We start from the raw sequence: 15,357 nt of genomic DNA on the forward strand, positions 1-15,357 counted from the left end.
TTCCTGGGTTGGGAAGATCCCCTGGAGAAGGAAATGGCAATCCACTCCAGCACTCTTGCCTGGAAAATCCCATGGACGGAGGATCCTGATAGGCTACAGTCCATGGGGTCGCAAAGAGTCCGACACGACTGAGCGACTTCACTTTCACTTTCACTTTACAATGCAGGGGAGGCGAGTTCGATTCCTGGTCAGGGAACTAAGATCGCACATGCCTCAGAGCACTAAGCCCAAGCACCACAACTAGAGAGCCCGTCTGCCGCAACTAGAGAATCTGAGTGCTGCAACAAAGATCTCTCATGATGCAACTAAGGCCCAATGTGTGTGCATGATCAGTCACTTCAATCATGTCCAACTCTGCAACCCCATGGACTGTAGCCTGCCAGGTTCCTCTGCTCATGGAATTCTCCAACCAAGAATACTGGAGTGAGTTGCCATTCCCTTCTCCAAGGGATAAGGCCTGATCCAGCCAAATAAATAAATTTTTAAATAAAAAATTCATTATGAACTTTGGAAAGATTATTTATTTCATTCAATTTACACAAGTAATTTCACATTTCAAGTTCAGAGTCACAAAACATTTCTTGTATATCCAGCACTAATAAAGATCATGGTATATCAATGAAATATTTAACAACAGGGATTGATTTTTAATAGATCTCTATAAATAACATTAACAGGAAAATACACATAATACAATCTACTCTGGATCTAAGGGCCTTAATTTACTTCAATATTGAAAGAAACTAGTCTGAAAATTTTCTCATTTAAAAAACACATTGAGACAATGGGTTCAAGGATGGAGGAATGATTTGGTACTCAGCAATTCACAAATATGACATTTTTAAGATCTGAAGAGACTGCAAGTTGGCAGCACAAGAAATGATCTCTCTTTCTCTCTCTCTCTCTCCTCTATGGAACACGGATATTTCATATTTCATAGTTTCTGAATTTCCTCAGGAGTTCTGAAGGAGCATCCCCAGACCAGCGGAAACGAAGGTGCCAACAGTTCACATCTGCAAAACCTGTAGAAGAGAGAAGGGGATATTTTAAAATCAAAGGTAGGAAAAGTCAAGCTTATCATAGTAAAGATTTCCTAACAATAAATGAATGTAAGGGTAAGTCTTTGGTATCAGTTTTTAATATCTTACATAAATGGATAAGCAGACTTTTGAATCCTTATGAACAGGAATTGGTTTATATGGATGAGAGGAGTTCACATGTTTAAATGCTTAAGAATAAAAGGATATTTATAGATGCTTCCAGTGGTAGGAATTTTGACAATTCATCTGCAAAGAAATTGGAAACTACTTTCAAACAGCTGCCAAAAGTAAAAGGTCAATGGAAAGAATCCCTGGAAATACAAATAATTTATTCTACAACAGTAAGTTTTTTTATTCTAATAAACAACTGTGTTGAAAACTAGAAACAAGTTATGTTCATTCTCTACTATAGGAAGGGTAAATTGGCAAAATTCTTCTAGCAGGTAATTTGGCAATATTTATCAGACTCATTAAAATGTATAAACCTTTAAACCATAATTCTACTTGTAGAAATTTATCTTAATGAAATAATCATGATGTGCCCAAGAGTTTAACTATAAGGATTTTATTGTGATACCATTTATAAATGTTTCAAAGAAACAATCTAAATCTTTAGTAACAGAAAATTGATTAAAAGGCTTTGATATAGTCATTAACAATTTTTTAATATTTATCATTATAGAAAAATGTTCATAATATATTGCTAAGTAACTAGTAGTTAGGAAATAATTTTGGAGAAGCCAATGGCACCCCACTCCAGTACTCTTGCCTGGAAAATCCCATGGACGGAGGAGCCTGGTAGGCTGCAGTCCATGGGGTCGATAAGAGTCGGGCATGACTGAGCGACTTCACTTTCACTTTTCACTTTCATGCATTGGAGAAGGAAATGGCAACCCACTCCAGTGTTCTTGCCTGGAGAATCCCAGGGATGGGGGAGCCTGGTGAGCTGCCGTCTATGGGGTCGCACAGAGTCGGACACGACTGAATTGACTTAGCAGCAGCAGCAGCAGGAAATAATTTAGACAGCATGATCTCATTCATAAATTCATTATTTACATGGGTATTTATATAAAAGCTTTTTTAAGTCTACAAGGAATTACCCCTAAATGTTGATAGTAGCTATTCCTGAAGAGTTGCAATACATATGATTTTCATTCTTTATACTCTTTTTCTGTTCATCTGTATTTTCTTATTTTTCTACAGTGAACAAGTATGCTTTATATTATTTTTTATGTTTAAAATATTTCCAATAAAACAGGTTACAGAATAATACATAAAATACAGAATAATAAATAATACATACTTCACTGATATTTAAAATATTATCTAAATATCTAGCAGGAAAAATATACACAGAATAGTTGACAGTGATTATCCCAGGAAAATAGGATCTGCACTTTCTTCAGAATTATCAGATAAAAAAATCTGAAGAATTTCCATTTGGGGGAAAAGGCAAAAAGAAAATTGTTTCTGACAACCTGTAATTGGAAGACACACAAAAAATATGTACAGTGATATTCTTTTCATTTTAGGTATACTGTTGCTGCTGCTGCTGCTGCTGCTGCTGCTGCTGCTAAGTCGATTCAGTCATGTCCGACTCTGTGCGACCCCACAGACGGCAGCCCATCAGGCTCCTCTGTCCCTGGGATTCTCCAGGCAAGAACACTGGAGTGGGTTGCCATTTCCTTCTCCAATGCATGAAAGTGAAAAGTGAAAGTGAAGTCACTCAGTCATGCCCGACTCTTAGTGACCCCATGGACTGCAGCCCACCAGGCTCCTCCATCCATGAGATTTTCCAGGCAAGAGTACTGGAGTGGGGTGCCATTGCCTCCTCAGTTAGGTATACTAACATATCTTAAAAATATACCAAAATAGCAGTAAGAAATATTTCCCTAAGTGGTAAGACTGCAAGTTATTTGCTTGACTGTATTTTCCTCATGTTTCTACATTCAATATGTGTTATTTTTGGAGTTTAAAAAAGATGTTTTCACATTTGGGTTACCCTAGAAATAGACCCCAGACAAGAATTGGAATGCAAGTGGCTAATCTGGGAGGTGATCCCAAGAGACTCTGGTAGGGAAGTAGGGAAAGGAGCCACGTCTATAAAAGGTACATTTTCAGGAAGTTACTACTCTGGACAACTAGGGTTTGATCCCCTGGGGAGCCCTGGGAGACAATATTAAAAAAAAAAAAACAAAAAACTCCAGAGTTGTTCCACTTGAGGGGTGAAGGTATTGGAGAACTTATCCTCCCACTCACATTCATTATCTGATGGCTACATCCACAGGGTGTTTACTCCCTGGCACTTAACTGCCCGCTCACTTGCTGCCAAACCAGATTCACTGCCAGCGAAAGCCCTCTGGTGGGAGCCGTATGGTTGGCAATGCCTGGGAAGGCAGATGCCCAGAGGATATGTTGGCACATCAACAGCATCTGCTATGTTTGATTTTTTTTTTAACTCCAGGATGTTATGCAATACTATTTGATTCTAGAACTGTATTTATCAGAAGGCACATTTATTGCATATTTAAATGAAAATAAAGTAAACATTAGATTGTCTCGCATGTGGGTTTTCAGATGCTGTGCTTCTTTTTTTCCTGGTTGCAGTGAAGAGTCGGAAATGATGGGGGCTATTTGATGGATGTTTATGACAGAAGAGGCATCATAAGGCAAACTTCAAAGTAAATACCAAGCACTGCTTAAGGAAATCAACAAAAATGCTGAAAAGTTATGTGGGAAGCCACTTGGGACTTGGTAAAGCTGACATGAATAATATTTCTTAAATGCTGACATTATAAAAATTTTCATTGCCATCAAATGAAATTATAAATAAGCATGCAACTGTACTTTGGCATATGAAAACCCAACTTTAAGGCACTACTCAGAACAGCCAATAATCTCTTAAATAACATTAAGAAAATACTGGTATATGCAGCCTTCAGCAAAATTTCCTAATTCTTATTCTTCAGTAGTAGCTTTCAGAACAGTGATCCTCTCCCCCTCTCACCCCCTTCACTTCCTTCCTCAACCATAGTATAATATACTTCATGATGTGAGGGTATCAAAACTGGCATCACAACTTGTTTAGAGTCAATTACAATATATCTACACTATGGAATATTTATCAGTTGTTAAAACCAGTGAGTTCATTCTAAATATAAGGGTCTAAGGAGAAACCCCATAGTAATAAAAGCTAACACTAAAGAAGCACTGGCCATGTACCAGATCCAAAGAGTTTACATACATTATTTACTTCTCAAAAAGACCTTATAAGGTAGACACTAATATTTTAACCATTATAGAGAGATAAGAAGATATAAATACAGAGAGGTTAATTTGCTTGCCCAAGGTCACACAACTCAGCAGTGGAAAAAGCCAGGCTCTGGTTACAGAGTCTGTACTCTTAGTTACTGTATAACAGAGAGGAATGTGCACAGTATAACCCTCACAAACGAACATATGCTTATGCATGCCTTTGTTAACATAGAGAACCAGTGTAGAAGGAGACACACCTGGGCATTTGCACTGTTTTTTCAAGAAGTAGAAGCAGAGAAGGATGAGACACTAGGGTAGACACTAAGTTATTGTCTATGTATGATTCTTTGAATTTTAAAAAATTTTTTATTTTTTGGCTGCACTGCTCGAGATGTGGGACCTTAATTCCCAGACCAGGGATCAGACCTGAGCTCCCTGCCCCCTGGAAGTGGGGAGTCTTAACCACTGGACCACCAGGGATGTCCTGATTCTTTGAATTTTCAATGGTAAGCTCATATTACTTTGAGGCTTTTAAATATCTAAATAACTTTTTTTTAAAAAAAGAGAAAATTTTATAGAATCTTATGAAAGGGATTTAAGTGTGGCCTTAGTGTGAGGCTCTGACATGATCAACCCCCTCAAGTCTGGTGAACTCAGAATAGGCCTGAATCTGAAATAAAAAGTCACAGGGAGGGCCTAGAGGTTCAGGAAGCACAAATCTGAATATTCCAAGGATAAATGGGGAAGCAGTCACGTGTTTGCCTGTATATGCAAACTACTGGGGGGCAGGGGGGGGTTGTTTATATGTGTATGTTTCCCTGAAACACTTCTTGGGACATCTGGCCTTCTGCTTTGATCCGTTTGTTATATTATAACCGTTGCCAGTTATGAGGCTGATGCAATCAACTGCAGGCTCTACGAAAGGATCTCTTGGAAAACCAGCAGAGGCACCTGAATGAAGCACCAAGAATCTTTATTCCCAACAAGAAATTAGCATGTAAAAATTCTCACCAAAGAGAGTTTAGAAGTGACTATTTCTAGAAAGACTATAGTTTACCATAACCTATCTAATTACCTTCTTTTTTATAAGAAGTGTTTGAGGACATTCAGGAAACTTCTACTTAAAGGCTAGGGACTTCCCTGGCAGTCCAGTGACTAAGACTTTGCCTTCCGATGCAGGGGTGTGGGTTCGATCCTTGGTGGGGGAGCTAAGATCCCACATGGCCAAAAATCCAAAGCATAAAACAGAAGCAATATTGTACTTAAAGGCTAAATTCTACTGGGGTGTTGAAGGTAGTTAGAGTGTGGATACATAACACACCTATACAAGATAAACACAGTGGGATGGCCAGATAGACAAAGAAATGATAACCATAGCTAACAATTGCCCAGGGCTTGGTATAGGCAAATCACTGTCATAAGCATTTTGCATGGATCACCTCATTTAATCCTCTTGGTAACTCTATAAGAAGGTACCACTTAGATCTCTGTTTTGTAGATGAGGAAACTAAAGTGTGAAGGAGTTAAATAACTTTCACTTCCCTTCACTTCAGTCACTCAGTCATGTCCGACTCTTTGAGACCCCATGAACCGCAGCACGCTAGGCCTCCCTGTCCATCACCAACTCCCGGAGTTCACCCAAACCCATGTCCATTGAGTCAGTGATGCCATCCAACCATCTCTTCCTCTGTCATCCCCCTCTCCTCCTGCCCTTAATCCTTCCCAGCATCAGGGTCTTTTCCAATGAGTCAGCTCTTCGCATCAGGTGGCCAAAGTGTTGGAGTTTCAGCTTCAACATCAGTCCTTCCAATGAACACCCAGGACTGATCTCCTTTAGGATGGACTGGTTAGATCTCCTTACAGTCCAAGGGACTCTCAAGAGTCTTCTCCAACACCACAGTTCAAAAGCATCAATTCTTCGGTGCTCAGCCTTCTTCACAGTCCAACTCTCACATCCATACAGGACCACTGGAAAAACCATAGCCTTGACTAGACAGATCTTTGTTGACAAAGTGGTGTCTCTACTTTTTAATATGCTGTTTAGGTTGGTTATAACTTTACTTCCAAGGAGTAAGCATCTTTTAATTTCATGGCTGCAATCACCATCTGCAGTGATTTTGGAGCCCAGAAAAATAAAGTCTGACACTGTTTCCACTGTTTCCTCATCTATTTACCATGAAGTGATGGGACCAGATGCCATGATCTTGGTTTTCTGAATGTTGAGTTTAAGCCAACTTTTTCACTCTCCTCTTTCACTTTCATCAAGAGGCTCTTTAGTTCTTCACTTTCTGCCATAGGGTGGTGTCATCTGCATATCTGAGGTTATCGATAGTTCTCCCAGCAATCTTGATTCCAAGTAATATAAATAGTAAATGGTAGAGCTAGAATGTGAGCTGACATGGTCTCCTTCGGTGTCTCTAGCCAAGGACTTTGGGCCTCTGGATGCATGCATGGCTCTGGGCCTTTGGACCACCACCTGGCACCCAACTTGGTCCTTGCTGCTTGAGCTCTTTCATGTGCATCTGGATTTTTAGGGGCTTCTCTCATGGCTCAGACAGTATAGAATCTGCCTGCAACACAGGAGACCTGGGTTTGATCCCTGGGTTGGGAAGATCCCCTGGAGGAGGAGGAAATGGCAACCCGCTCCAGTATTCTTGCCTGGAGAATCCCCTGGACAGAGGAGCCTACAGGGCTACAGTCCGTCGGATCAAAAAAGGTGGACAACAACTGAAGCAACTTAGCACAGAATGTGAACCCAGGTGGGTTAGCTTAGGAGCCAAGAGTTTAACCTCTATAATACCCTGCTTCAGTGGACCTATACGTGGGTCAGATGTCTACAGAGCTACCTACAGATAATGTATCTTCTGAGGATAGTGCAGTGCCTTAGAATGCAGACTCTGCAGTCAAACTGTCTCATCTCAGACCCCTTCCCTGCCACATACAAGCTGGATAACCTTGAGAAAATTATTCAGCCTCCCAAGGCTTCAGTTTTCTCATCTGTAAAATGAGAATAATACTTGTAATGAGGATTAAATAAATTAACTCATGTAAAATTAATATTAAGTAAGATGATAGATTTTAAGTAATATACATAAAGAACTGCACACAGTAAATACCCAACACAGGGATTTCCCTGGTGGTCCAGTGGTTAAGACTTTGCCTTCCAATGTAGGGGGTGTGGGTTCAGTTCCTGGTTGAGGAGCTAATATCCAACATGCCTCAAGGCCACAAAATCAAAACATAAAACAGAAGCAATATTGTAACAAATTCAACAAAGACTTTAAAAATGGTCCCACATCAAAAAATTTTTTAAAAGTTTTAAAATAAATAAATATATACATATATACCCAACACAAGCTAGCTAGTGTTATTTCAGTAAACCAGAAGATGATCCCAGAAATGTCTCAAGTTTTCGCTTGCAAGGAATGTGTTAAGGAATATATCTAGTTTCTGTGTCGATGCTAAGTATCTTTCAAGGTGCCGAAACAACATTTATAGTTGGTACTACTAAGTAATTGGAAAGGTTGAGAATACATACGATATAAAATGGGCCTTTTAATTTCAGATCTTCTCTGTTCTACAATGGAGAAGGCAATGGCACCCTACTCTAGTACTCTTGCCTGGAGAATCCCATGGATGGAGGAGCCTGGTGGGCTGTAGTCCATGGGGTCGCTAAGAGTCGGACACGACTGAGCGACTTCACTTTCACTTTTCACTTTCATGCATTGGAGAAGAAAATGGCAACCCACTCCAGTGTTCTTGCCTGGAGAATCCCAGGGACAGAGGAGCCTCGTGGGCTGCTGTCTATGGGGTCACACAGAGTCAGACATGACTGAAGCGACTTAGCAGCAGTAGCAGCAGCTGTTCTACAAACTACATGACATGACTTACCTGGAGAATCTGGATTTTGTGGGGAGAATGACTTCTCCACAGATTTGGATTCTTTCTGCTCCATTTTCTCTGTGGTTGAACCAAACTCCTCTTTCTTTATCTCTTTTTGCTCATCCTGTTCCTCATTTTCAATTTTGTCAGTAGGAGTCTGGTCAGATTCTTCCAACATCAGATCCTTTTTTCCTCTGACAGCCCAGTGCATTGACTACATTAATTGAAAGCAGATGTATAATATAACATCCATATTATATAGTTTCTATATTTAAAGTTCAATATGTAGTAACAATTAACCTACTATTATAGTGCCGATTAACAAAATGTTAGACTTGACTATTAGCCAGATAGTAATCAACTAATTCAGATATTAATCAATTAATCCTCACTGATTTGGAAAACTAAGACTATGAGAAGAAATTTGTATCCTAGTATAAAGGAAAGGGACCAGCATCAGATAAATTAAAATAATGATGTTTACCCAGAAAATTAGCCATAAAATTACCATATGTCCAAGAAATTCAGTTCCTAGATATAAAGAATTGAAAACAGGTGTTCAAAGAAAAACTTAGACACAAATGTTCATAGCAGTCATGGAAATAATCCAAATGTCCATCAATTCATTGGATAAACAAAAATGTGGCACATCCATGCAATGAAATACTATTTGATCATAAGAAAGGAAGAAAATACTACAATATGGATAAACCTTATAAATATTATGCTTAGTAAAAGAAGTCAAACATAAAAAGCCACATTTTATATAATTCCAGAATAGACAAATTCATACAGATAGAAAGCAGATTAGTGGTTACCAGAGGCTGGGTGTGAGGGGAATAGGAAATGATTGCTAACAAGGACAGGGGTTTCCTTTTGGGGTGATGAAAAAGATATCAAACTAGATAGTGATGGTGGGTGAACATCATTGGGAATGTACTTAGTGCCACTGAACTGTACACTTTAAAATGGTTAAATGGTAGGTTTTATGTGTATTTTACTATCAAAAAACAAACAACTGGACTGTGTACCTTGAGCCGTGCCAGAGATTAAACCTACTACTGTTGTGACCTTCCTTCCAGCCATGATCAATGCAGAGCTGGCAAATATTAGAATTCTGGGTTATACATCTTCTCTTTAAGAAAACTCATGGCACAAGCAGTTGTTGTTCAGTCACTCAGTCGTGTCCAACTTTTTGCGACCCCATGGACTGCAGCACGCCAGGTTTCTCTGTCCTTCTCCATCTCCTGGAGCTCACTCGAACTCATGTCCATCGAGTCAGTGATGCCATCCAACCACCTCATCCTCTGTCGTCCCCTCCTCCTCCTGCCTTCAATCTTTCCCAGCATCAGGATCTTTTCTAATGAGTCAGGTCTTCACATCAGTGACCAAAGTATTGGATCTTCAGTATCAGTTCTTCCAATGAATATTCAGGGTTGATTTCCTTTAGGATCGACTGGTTTGATCTCCTTGCAGTCCATGGGACTCTCAAGAGTCCTCTCCAACACCACAGTTCAAAAGCATCAATTCTTCAGTGCTCAGCTTTCTTTATAGTCTAACTCTCACATCCATACATGACTACTGGAAAAAACCATTGGTTTGACCCTATGGACATTTGTTGGCAAAGTAATGTCTCTGCTTTTTAATATGCTGTCTAGGTTTGTCATAGCTTTTCTTCCAAGAAGCAAGCATCTTTTAATTTCATGGCTGCAGTTACCATCTGCAGTGATTTTGGAGCCCAAGAAAATAAATTCTGTCACTGTTTTCATTGTTTCACCATCTATTTGTCATAAGGTGATGGGACTGAATCCATGATCTTAGTTTTTTGAATGTTGAGTTTTAAGTCAGCTTTTTGACTCTCCTCTTTCACCTTCAAGAGGCTCTTGAGTTCCTCTTCACTTTCTGCCACAAGGGTGGTATCATCTACATATCTGAGGTTATTGATATTTCTCCCTGCAATCTTGATTCCAGTTTGTGCTTCATCCAGCCAGGTATTTCACAATATGTACTCTGCATATAAGTTAAATAAGCCAGGTGACAAATATAGCTTTGACGTACTCCTTTCCCAATTTTGAACCATTCTGTTGTTCCAGGTCTGGTTCTAACTGTTGCTTCTTGACCTGCATACATGTTTTGGAGGAGTTTTCTTTAAGAAAACTCATGGCACAAAGCAGGAAATTAGTCAATATTTATTGTGAAATATCTGTCCTAATTTTAAGAGAATTCACTTCAAGTCCAGTTACCATCAAATAACTAGAACTTTTAAAATATCTTTCCATTTGATTTTTCTAATGATACTGTGGACTTCCCTCAGAGAAGGCGATGGCACCCCACTCCAGTACTCTTGCCTGGAAAATCCCATGGATGGAGAAGCCTGGTAGGCTGCAGTCCATGGGGTCGCAAAGAGTTGGACACGACTGAGTTACTTCACTTTCACTTTTCACTTTCATGCATTGGAGAAGGAAATGGCAACCCACTCCAGTGTTTTTGCCTGGAGAATTCCAGGGATAGGGGAGCCTGGTGGGCTGCCGTCCATGGGGTCACAGAGAGTCGGACACGACTAAAGTGACTTAGCAGCAGCAGCAGCAACATGGACTTCCCTGGTGGCTCAGATGGTAAAGTATCTGCCTACAATGCAGGAGACCCAGGTTCAATCCCTGGGTCGGGAAGATCTCCTGGAGGAAGAAAATGGCAACCACTCCAGTATTCTTGCCTGGAAAGTCCCATGGATGGAGGAGCCTGGTAGGGCTACAGTCCATGGGGCCGCAAAGAGTCAGACACGACTGAGTGACTGCACTTTCCTCCCATTCATTAATAGAATTATTCTGGAGACTTTTTATGGAATGTGTCTGTATACATTATGGAAGGTTTCTGAAAGAAAACACAAGAAACTACAATGGTGGCTTTCTGGGAGAGGGAAGTAGCACTGAGGTATGAAATAAAGATGGACTCACTTTTTATTACATATCCTATTGTACTAGTTTGTTTTTTAAAAAACAAAAGTGTTTTATTATTTTTTAAGTTACAGTTTCAGAAAAATCAGGGACCATAAATCAAATGTTGGGCATTTCCTCATTGACGTCTATATTAAAACTTTTATATTTTTAGACAAACACAAGATTCAAAACACTTGAAAACTCTCCCCAGATACCTGATATCCTAGAATGGTGTCCAATATACTTGATAGTGGTCCTTTGCCAAATAATTTAACTGTGTAATTTTTCCAACCTAGCTCTGGCTACTGATGGTGATGTCAGGAGTGAAGAAAAAATGAAAAATGGATCTTCCAAATGGAGCAAAGGTAAGAAACCATTACTTTTACCCATGCATACTTTTGGACCCTTTTCACATATGCCCCACATATGTATTTCCTTCTTTTTTTTTTTTTGGCCGAGCTACATGGCTTTTGAGATCTTATTTCCTTGGCCAGGGATTGAAGCTGGACCATGGCAGTGAAAGTGTCCAGTCCTAACCTTGGGACTTTCAGGGAACTCTCTGTATTTCCTATTAAGATGCTTAAAACTGGATGGATGAGTACATAAATTAAAGGCAGAATAGATGAATACAGAGTAAGAAAGAGAGAGAGTTTGCTGTATCAAGAATATTCAAGTAGAATAATTAGCTGTGGCATAAGCAAAACAATAAACATAACTGTTTCTTGAAATCTCATCTGATACTGTGGGATGCTGTTCCTAAAGCACTACTGAACAGTAACCTCTGTTACTCAGAAACCCAAGAAAAACCCAAAAGCCATGTATTGGGGCAAATTAAAACCACAGAATAAATTATTTTCCTAATAATGAGGATATTGTTTTCCTGTGCTAAAAAAAAAAAAAAAAAAAGAATAAAAGCAGAGCAAGAGCACAAAACAGAAACATTGATTTTCTGAAGTCCAAGGCTTAGTGAATAAATTCAGAAGTTGTGACATTTAAAAATTGTGCCAAAACTCACAGAAGGGGCCACTGCCTCTGCTACACACACATCCCATGATGCAAGGGACTTCAGGCTTTTCATCTGCAATGCACTGAAGTCTGAACTCTCTCAAAATACTGCAGCTGCCAACTCCTTCCCAGAGCACCACTTTATTTGCCAGTTTGAACAAAGCAACATGGGGAGGCAGTGGCCCATTACATGTGGACTTGGCCATGTTTGCTTACCCAAGCAACGTGAGGGGGATGGGGCGGGGAAGCAGCAGGGATCATCAGCATCTTACAGAACTTAGAGTGATACCATAATTTCTTACCACTTGTCTCAGGAGCACTAACACTGACCACATAGACAGGAACCAGGAGAAGCACCTCATCAGAAGAAAGGGAAAGTACAAACTGGTAAAATGCTTCCTTGGAATCTTAAATAAATCTGTTCATCATCATTTTTTAAGAGAATTTAGAAATGCTAATAATATGGTGTTTATGAATAGCAGCCAACATGATCACAAATGGGCTTCCCAGATGACGCTAGTGGTAAAGAGCCTGCCTGCCAATGCAGGAGACTTAGGAGGTGCAGGTTCAATCCTCGGGTCAGGAAGATGCTGGGAAGAGGGCATGACAACACACTCCAGGACTCTTGCTGGGGAATCTCATGGACAGAGGAGCCTGGTGGGCTACAATCCATGGGGCCACAAAGAGTCAGACATGACTGAAGTGACTGAGCACACACATGATGACAAATGGATGATCTCAACTAAATTAAAAGGTACAAAGATACATTCAAATATAGATAAATAAATATATATGTAGATACACATACATAAAATATACATACTAGAGGGCAATATAGCCTTGTGCACACCCTAAAACCATAACGATATTCAAGCCTTCTGCCTTGATCCAACCGGAGAACTCACTTCTTTCCACATTCAACCTGTCTCTCCTCAACTGCAAAGGAGCATCATCCTAATTCCTCTTCCCCAAAGAAAGAACCAATAAAGCAAAGTCATCATTCAATGTAACTGGCTCTCACACTAACAAATGATGGGCAGAAAACACTGGAAGGAAATGCATCAAAATACTAATGGGGTTATCTTGGCATGGCAGCATTATAAAGTCTTTTTTTTTTTCTTTTTATATTTTGGTGTCTTCTAAATTTTCTCTGACAAGTCTATATATATGTACAACTAGGTTTTAAAATTTTAATTAAGGACTTCCCCAGTGGTGCAGTGGTTAAGACTTCGCACTTCCATTGCAGGAGACACAAATTTGATCCCAGGTTGGGGAATTAAGATATGGCATGCCAAAGGGTGTGGCCAAAAATAAAAAATTAACAAAATAAAAATTAGATGGAGTTATGATTGCCAAAATATATTAAGGAGGGAGTTTCTGGGTACCAGTAATATGTGTGTTGGGGAGAGGAGAGGTTACAAGTATACACTTCACAACTGTTTGCTAAATTATAAATGCAGGTGTTGAGCATTTTTCTGTAGGTTTTATTTCAAAATAAAAGTGTTAATTTTAAAAAGAGGCAATGGCTTCAGCTGGTGTAAAATATAATCTAGTTTTAGTTTGGTTGGGTTGAGTCTGTTGTTATTGTTTTATTTGCTTAGTTTCTTGGGTTTTTTGCATGTGCAAGGAATAGAGGAGGCTGGCCAGTGGCTTTGTCTGTGGAGGGCAAAGGATACTGAGAAACTTAGTGAAAGACTGAGAGTAAGAAATGCAAGCTTTCGGGGCTCAGAGAACTGAAAACGTGAGCTGTATGTGTCACAGGTCAGCTAGGTGGCCTGTATACAATATCTTGACTCTCTGTCTCAGTACTTCTCTCTCAGAATAAAAGCGCCTACAGTCTGCCTTAGATGACAGGGTGAGGATTAATGACTGACCTATAGTAAATACTCTGAAAGCATTTGTAGTAACTGATACAGCATGGGACATTTTTAACAGCTTATGAGAATGTTTTTCTCAGAATTTTATTTTCACTGTGGCTTCGCTGTAACCCTTTCCCCAGAACCATCCTCAAGCCATTTTGGAGGAAGAACCATTCACACCGTGGATTCCTTGGGGTAAAACCATTTAACAAGATAGCAATGATTTCCCTAAGATTCTTTAAGCTGGAAAGGTATCTGTTTTCAAGTTATTCCAAGATCTGAAGGCCACAGTTACTGAAGTCCCCACTTCATATTCCCTTTTTTAAACCAACATTACATATCTAGATTTAAATTTCCCTTTTTTAAACCTATATTACATATCTAGACTTAAATTTCCAACATACTCATTGACCTGATCGAACACTTTTTTAGTTGTATAGTTGCTTTACAATGTTGTGTTCGTTTCTACTATACAGAAAAATGAAAGAGCCATTCATACCTATACATCCCCTCCCTCTTGGTGATTGATTTATCAAAAGTTTTACAAATTAAACTATCAGGAGGAGCTTCTAAAAAGGAAAAAGTAAAATCAATAGCTGGTTAAGTGACAAGGACTTGCAGTGGGGGAAAAAAATACAAATTAGAGTTTCATCACCGTTGAATGATAGAAATGTATCATCCCTGAAGCTGTGTGAGGAATTTGCTCTAGGAGATTCTCATGTTAGGAACCTGTGTGATGCTGCAAAAGTGCATTGTGATTTGTCCTTAGGGCAAGGAAACATGCAGATGTGTTTCAGATAAATGTCACCTAAAATTTCAAGTCCTGAATTATAACCATTTTATTGTCAGAATGGCATATGTAGTATATCTAGTCCAAATACCCTAATGATGATATTTATGTACACAATGGTAGTGATCTAATAGGTGGTGAACAAAACTAGGTATGACAATTGTTTTAATTTCTCTAGAGTAGTGAGTGTGAAAGGATGGATGAAAAAATGCACACACACACAAAAAATGACAACTAAAATGTTATAGAGAACCTTACTTCTGCTGTGATGTTTTCACATGCAGAAATCACTATGAGAATTAGAACAGAAAGGAATGAAAGGAAGTTACAGAAAGTCTACCTGGGACTTCCCTAGTGGTGCAGTGGTCAAGAATCTGCCTGCCAAAGCAGAGGACACGAGTTCAATTTCTGGTCCAGAAAGATCGCAGGTGCTACATGGCAACTAAACTTGTGTGCCGCAGTCACTGAGCCCATGTGCCTCAACTACTGAAGCCCGTGTGCCCCAAAGCCCGTGCTCCACAACTAGAGAAAGTCCACACACAGCAACAAAGACCAGTGCAGCCAAAAATAAATAAATAAATAAATAATTT

At 39.5% G+C, this 15,357-nt stretch overlaps 1 protein-coding gene across 2 annotated transcripts in view; it reads right to left on the bottom strand.

Moving 5' to 3' along the window:
• Positions 1 to 494: 494 nt before the first annotated feature.
• DNAJC12 (DnaJ heat shock protein family (Hsp40) member C12) overlaps positions 495 to 15,357 on the bottom strand; it is a 46,607-nt gene continuing 31,744 nt past the window's right edge. For both annotated transcript variants that reach the window (XM_061405118.1, XM_061405117.1), the window contains 2 exons: positions 8,187 to 8,391; positions 495 to 1,022 (listed from right to left, as the gene is read on the bottom strand). In XM_061405118.1, coding sequence (XP_061261102.1) covers positions 928 to 1,022; positions 8,187 to 8,391 — 300 coding nt within the window. In that variant the 3' untranslated portion in view covers positions 495 to 927. The remainder of the gene's footprint in view (positions 1,023 to 8,186; positions 8,392 to 15,357) is intronic.

Source organism: Bos javanicus, chromosome 28 (assembly GCF_032452875.1).
Source record: "Bos javanicus breed banteng chromosome 28, ARS-OSU_banteng_1.0, whole genome shotgun sequence".
In the NCBI taxonomy this organism is placed as follows: Eukaryota; Metazoa; Chordata; class Mammalia; order Artiodactyla; family Bovidae; genus Bos; species Bos javanicus.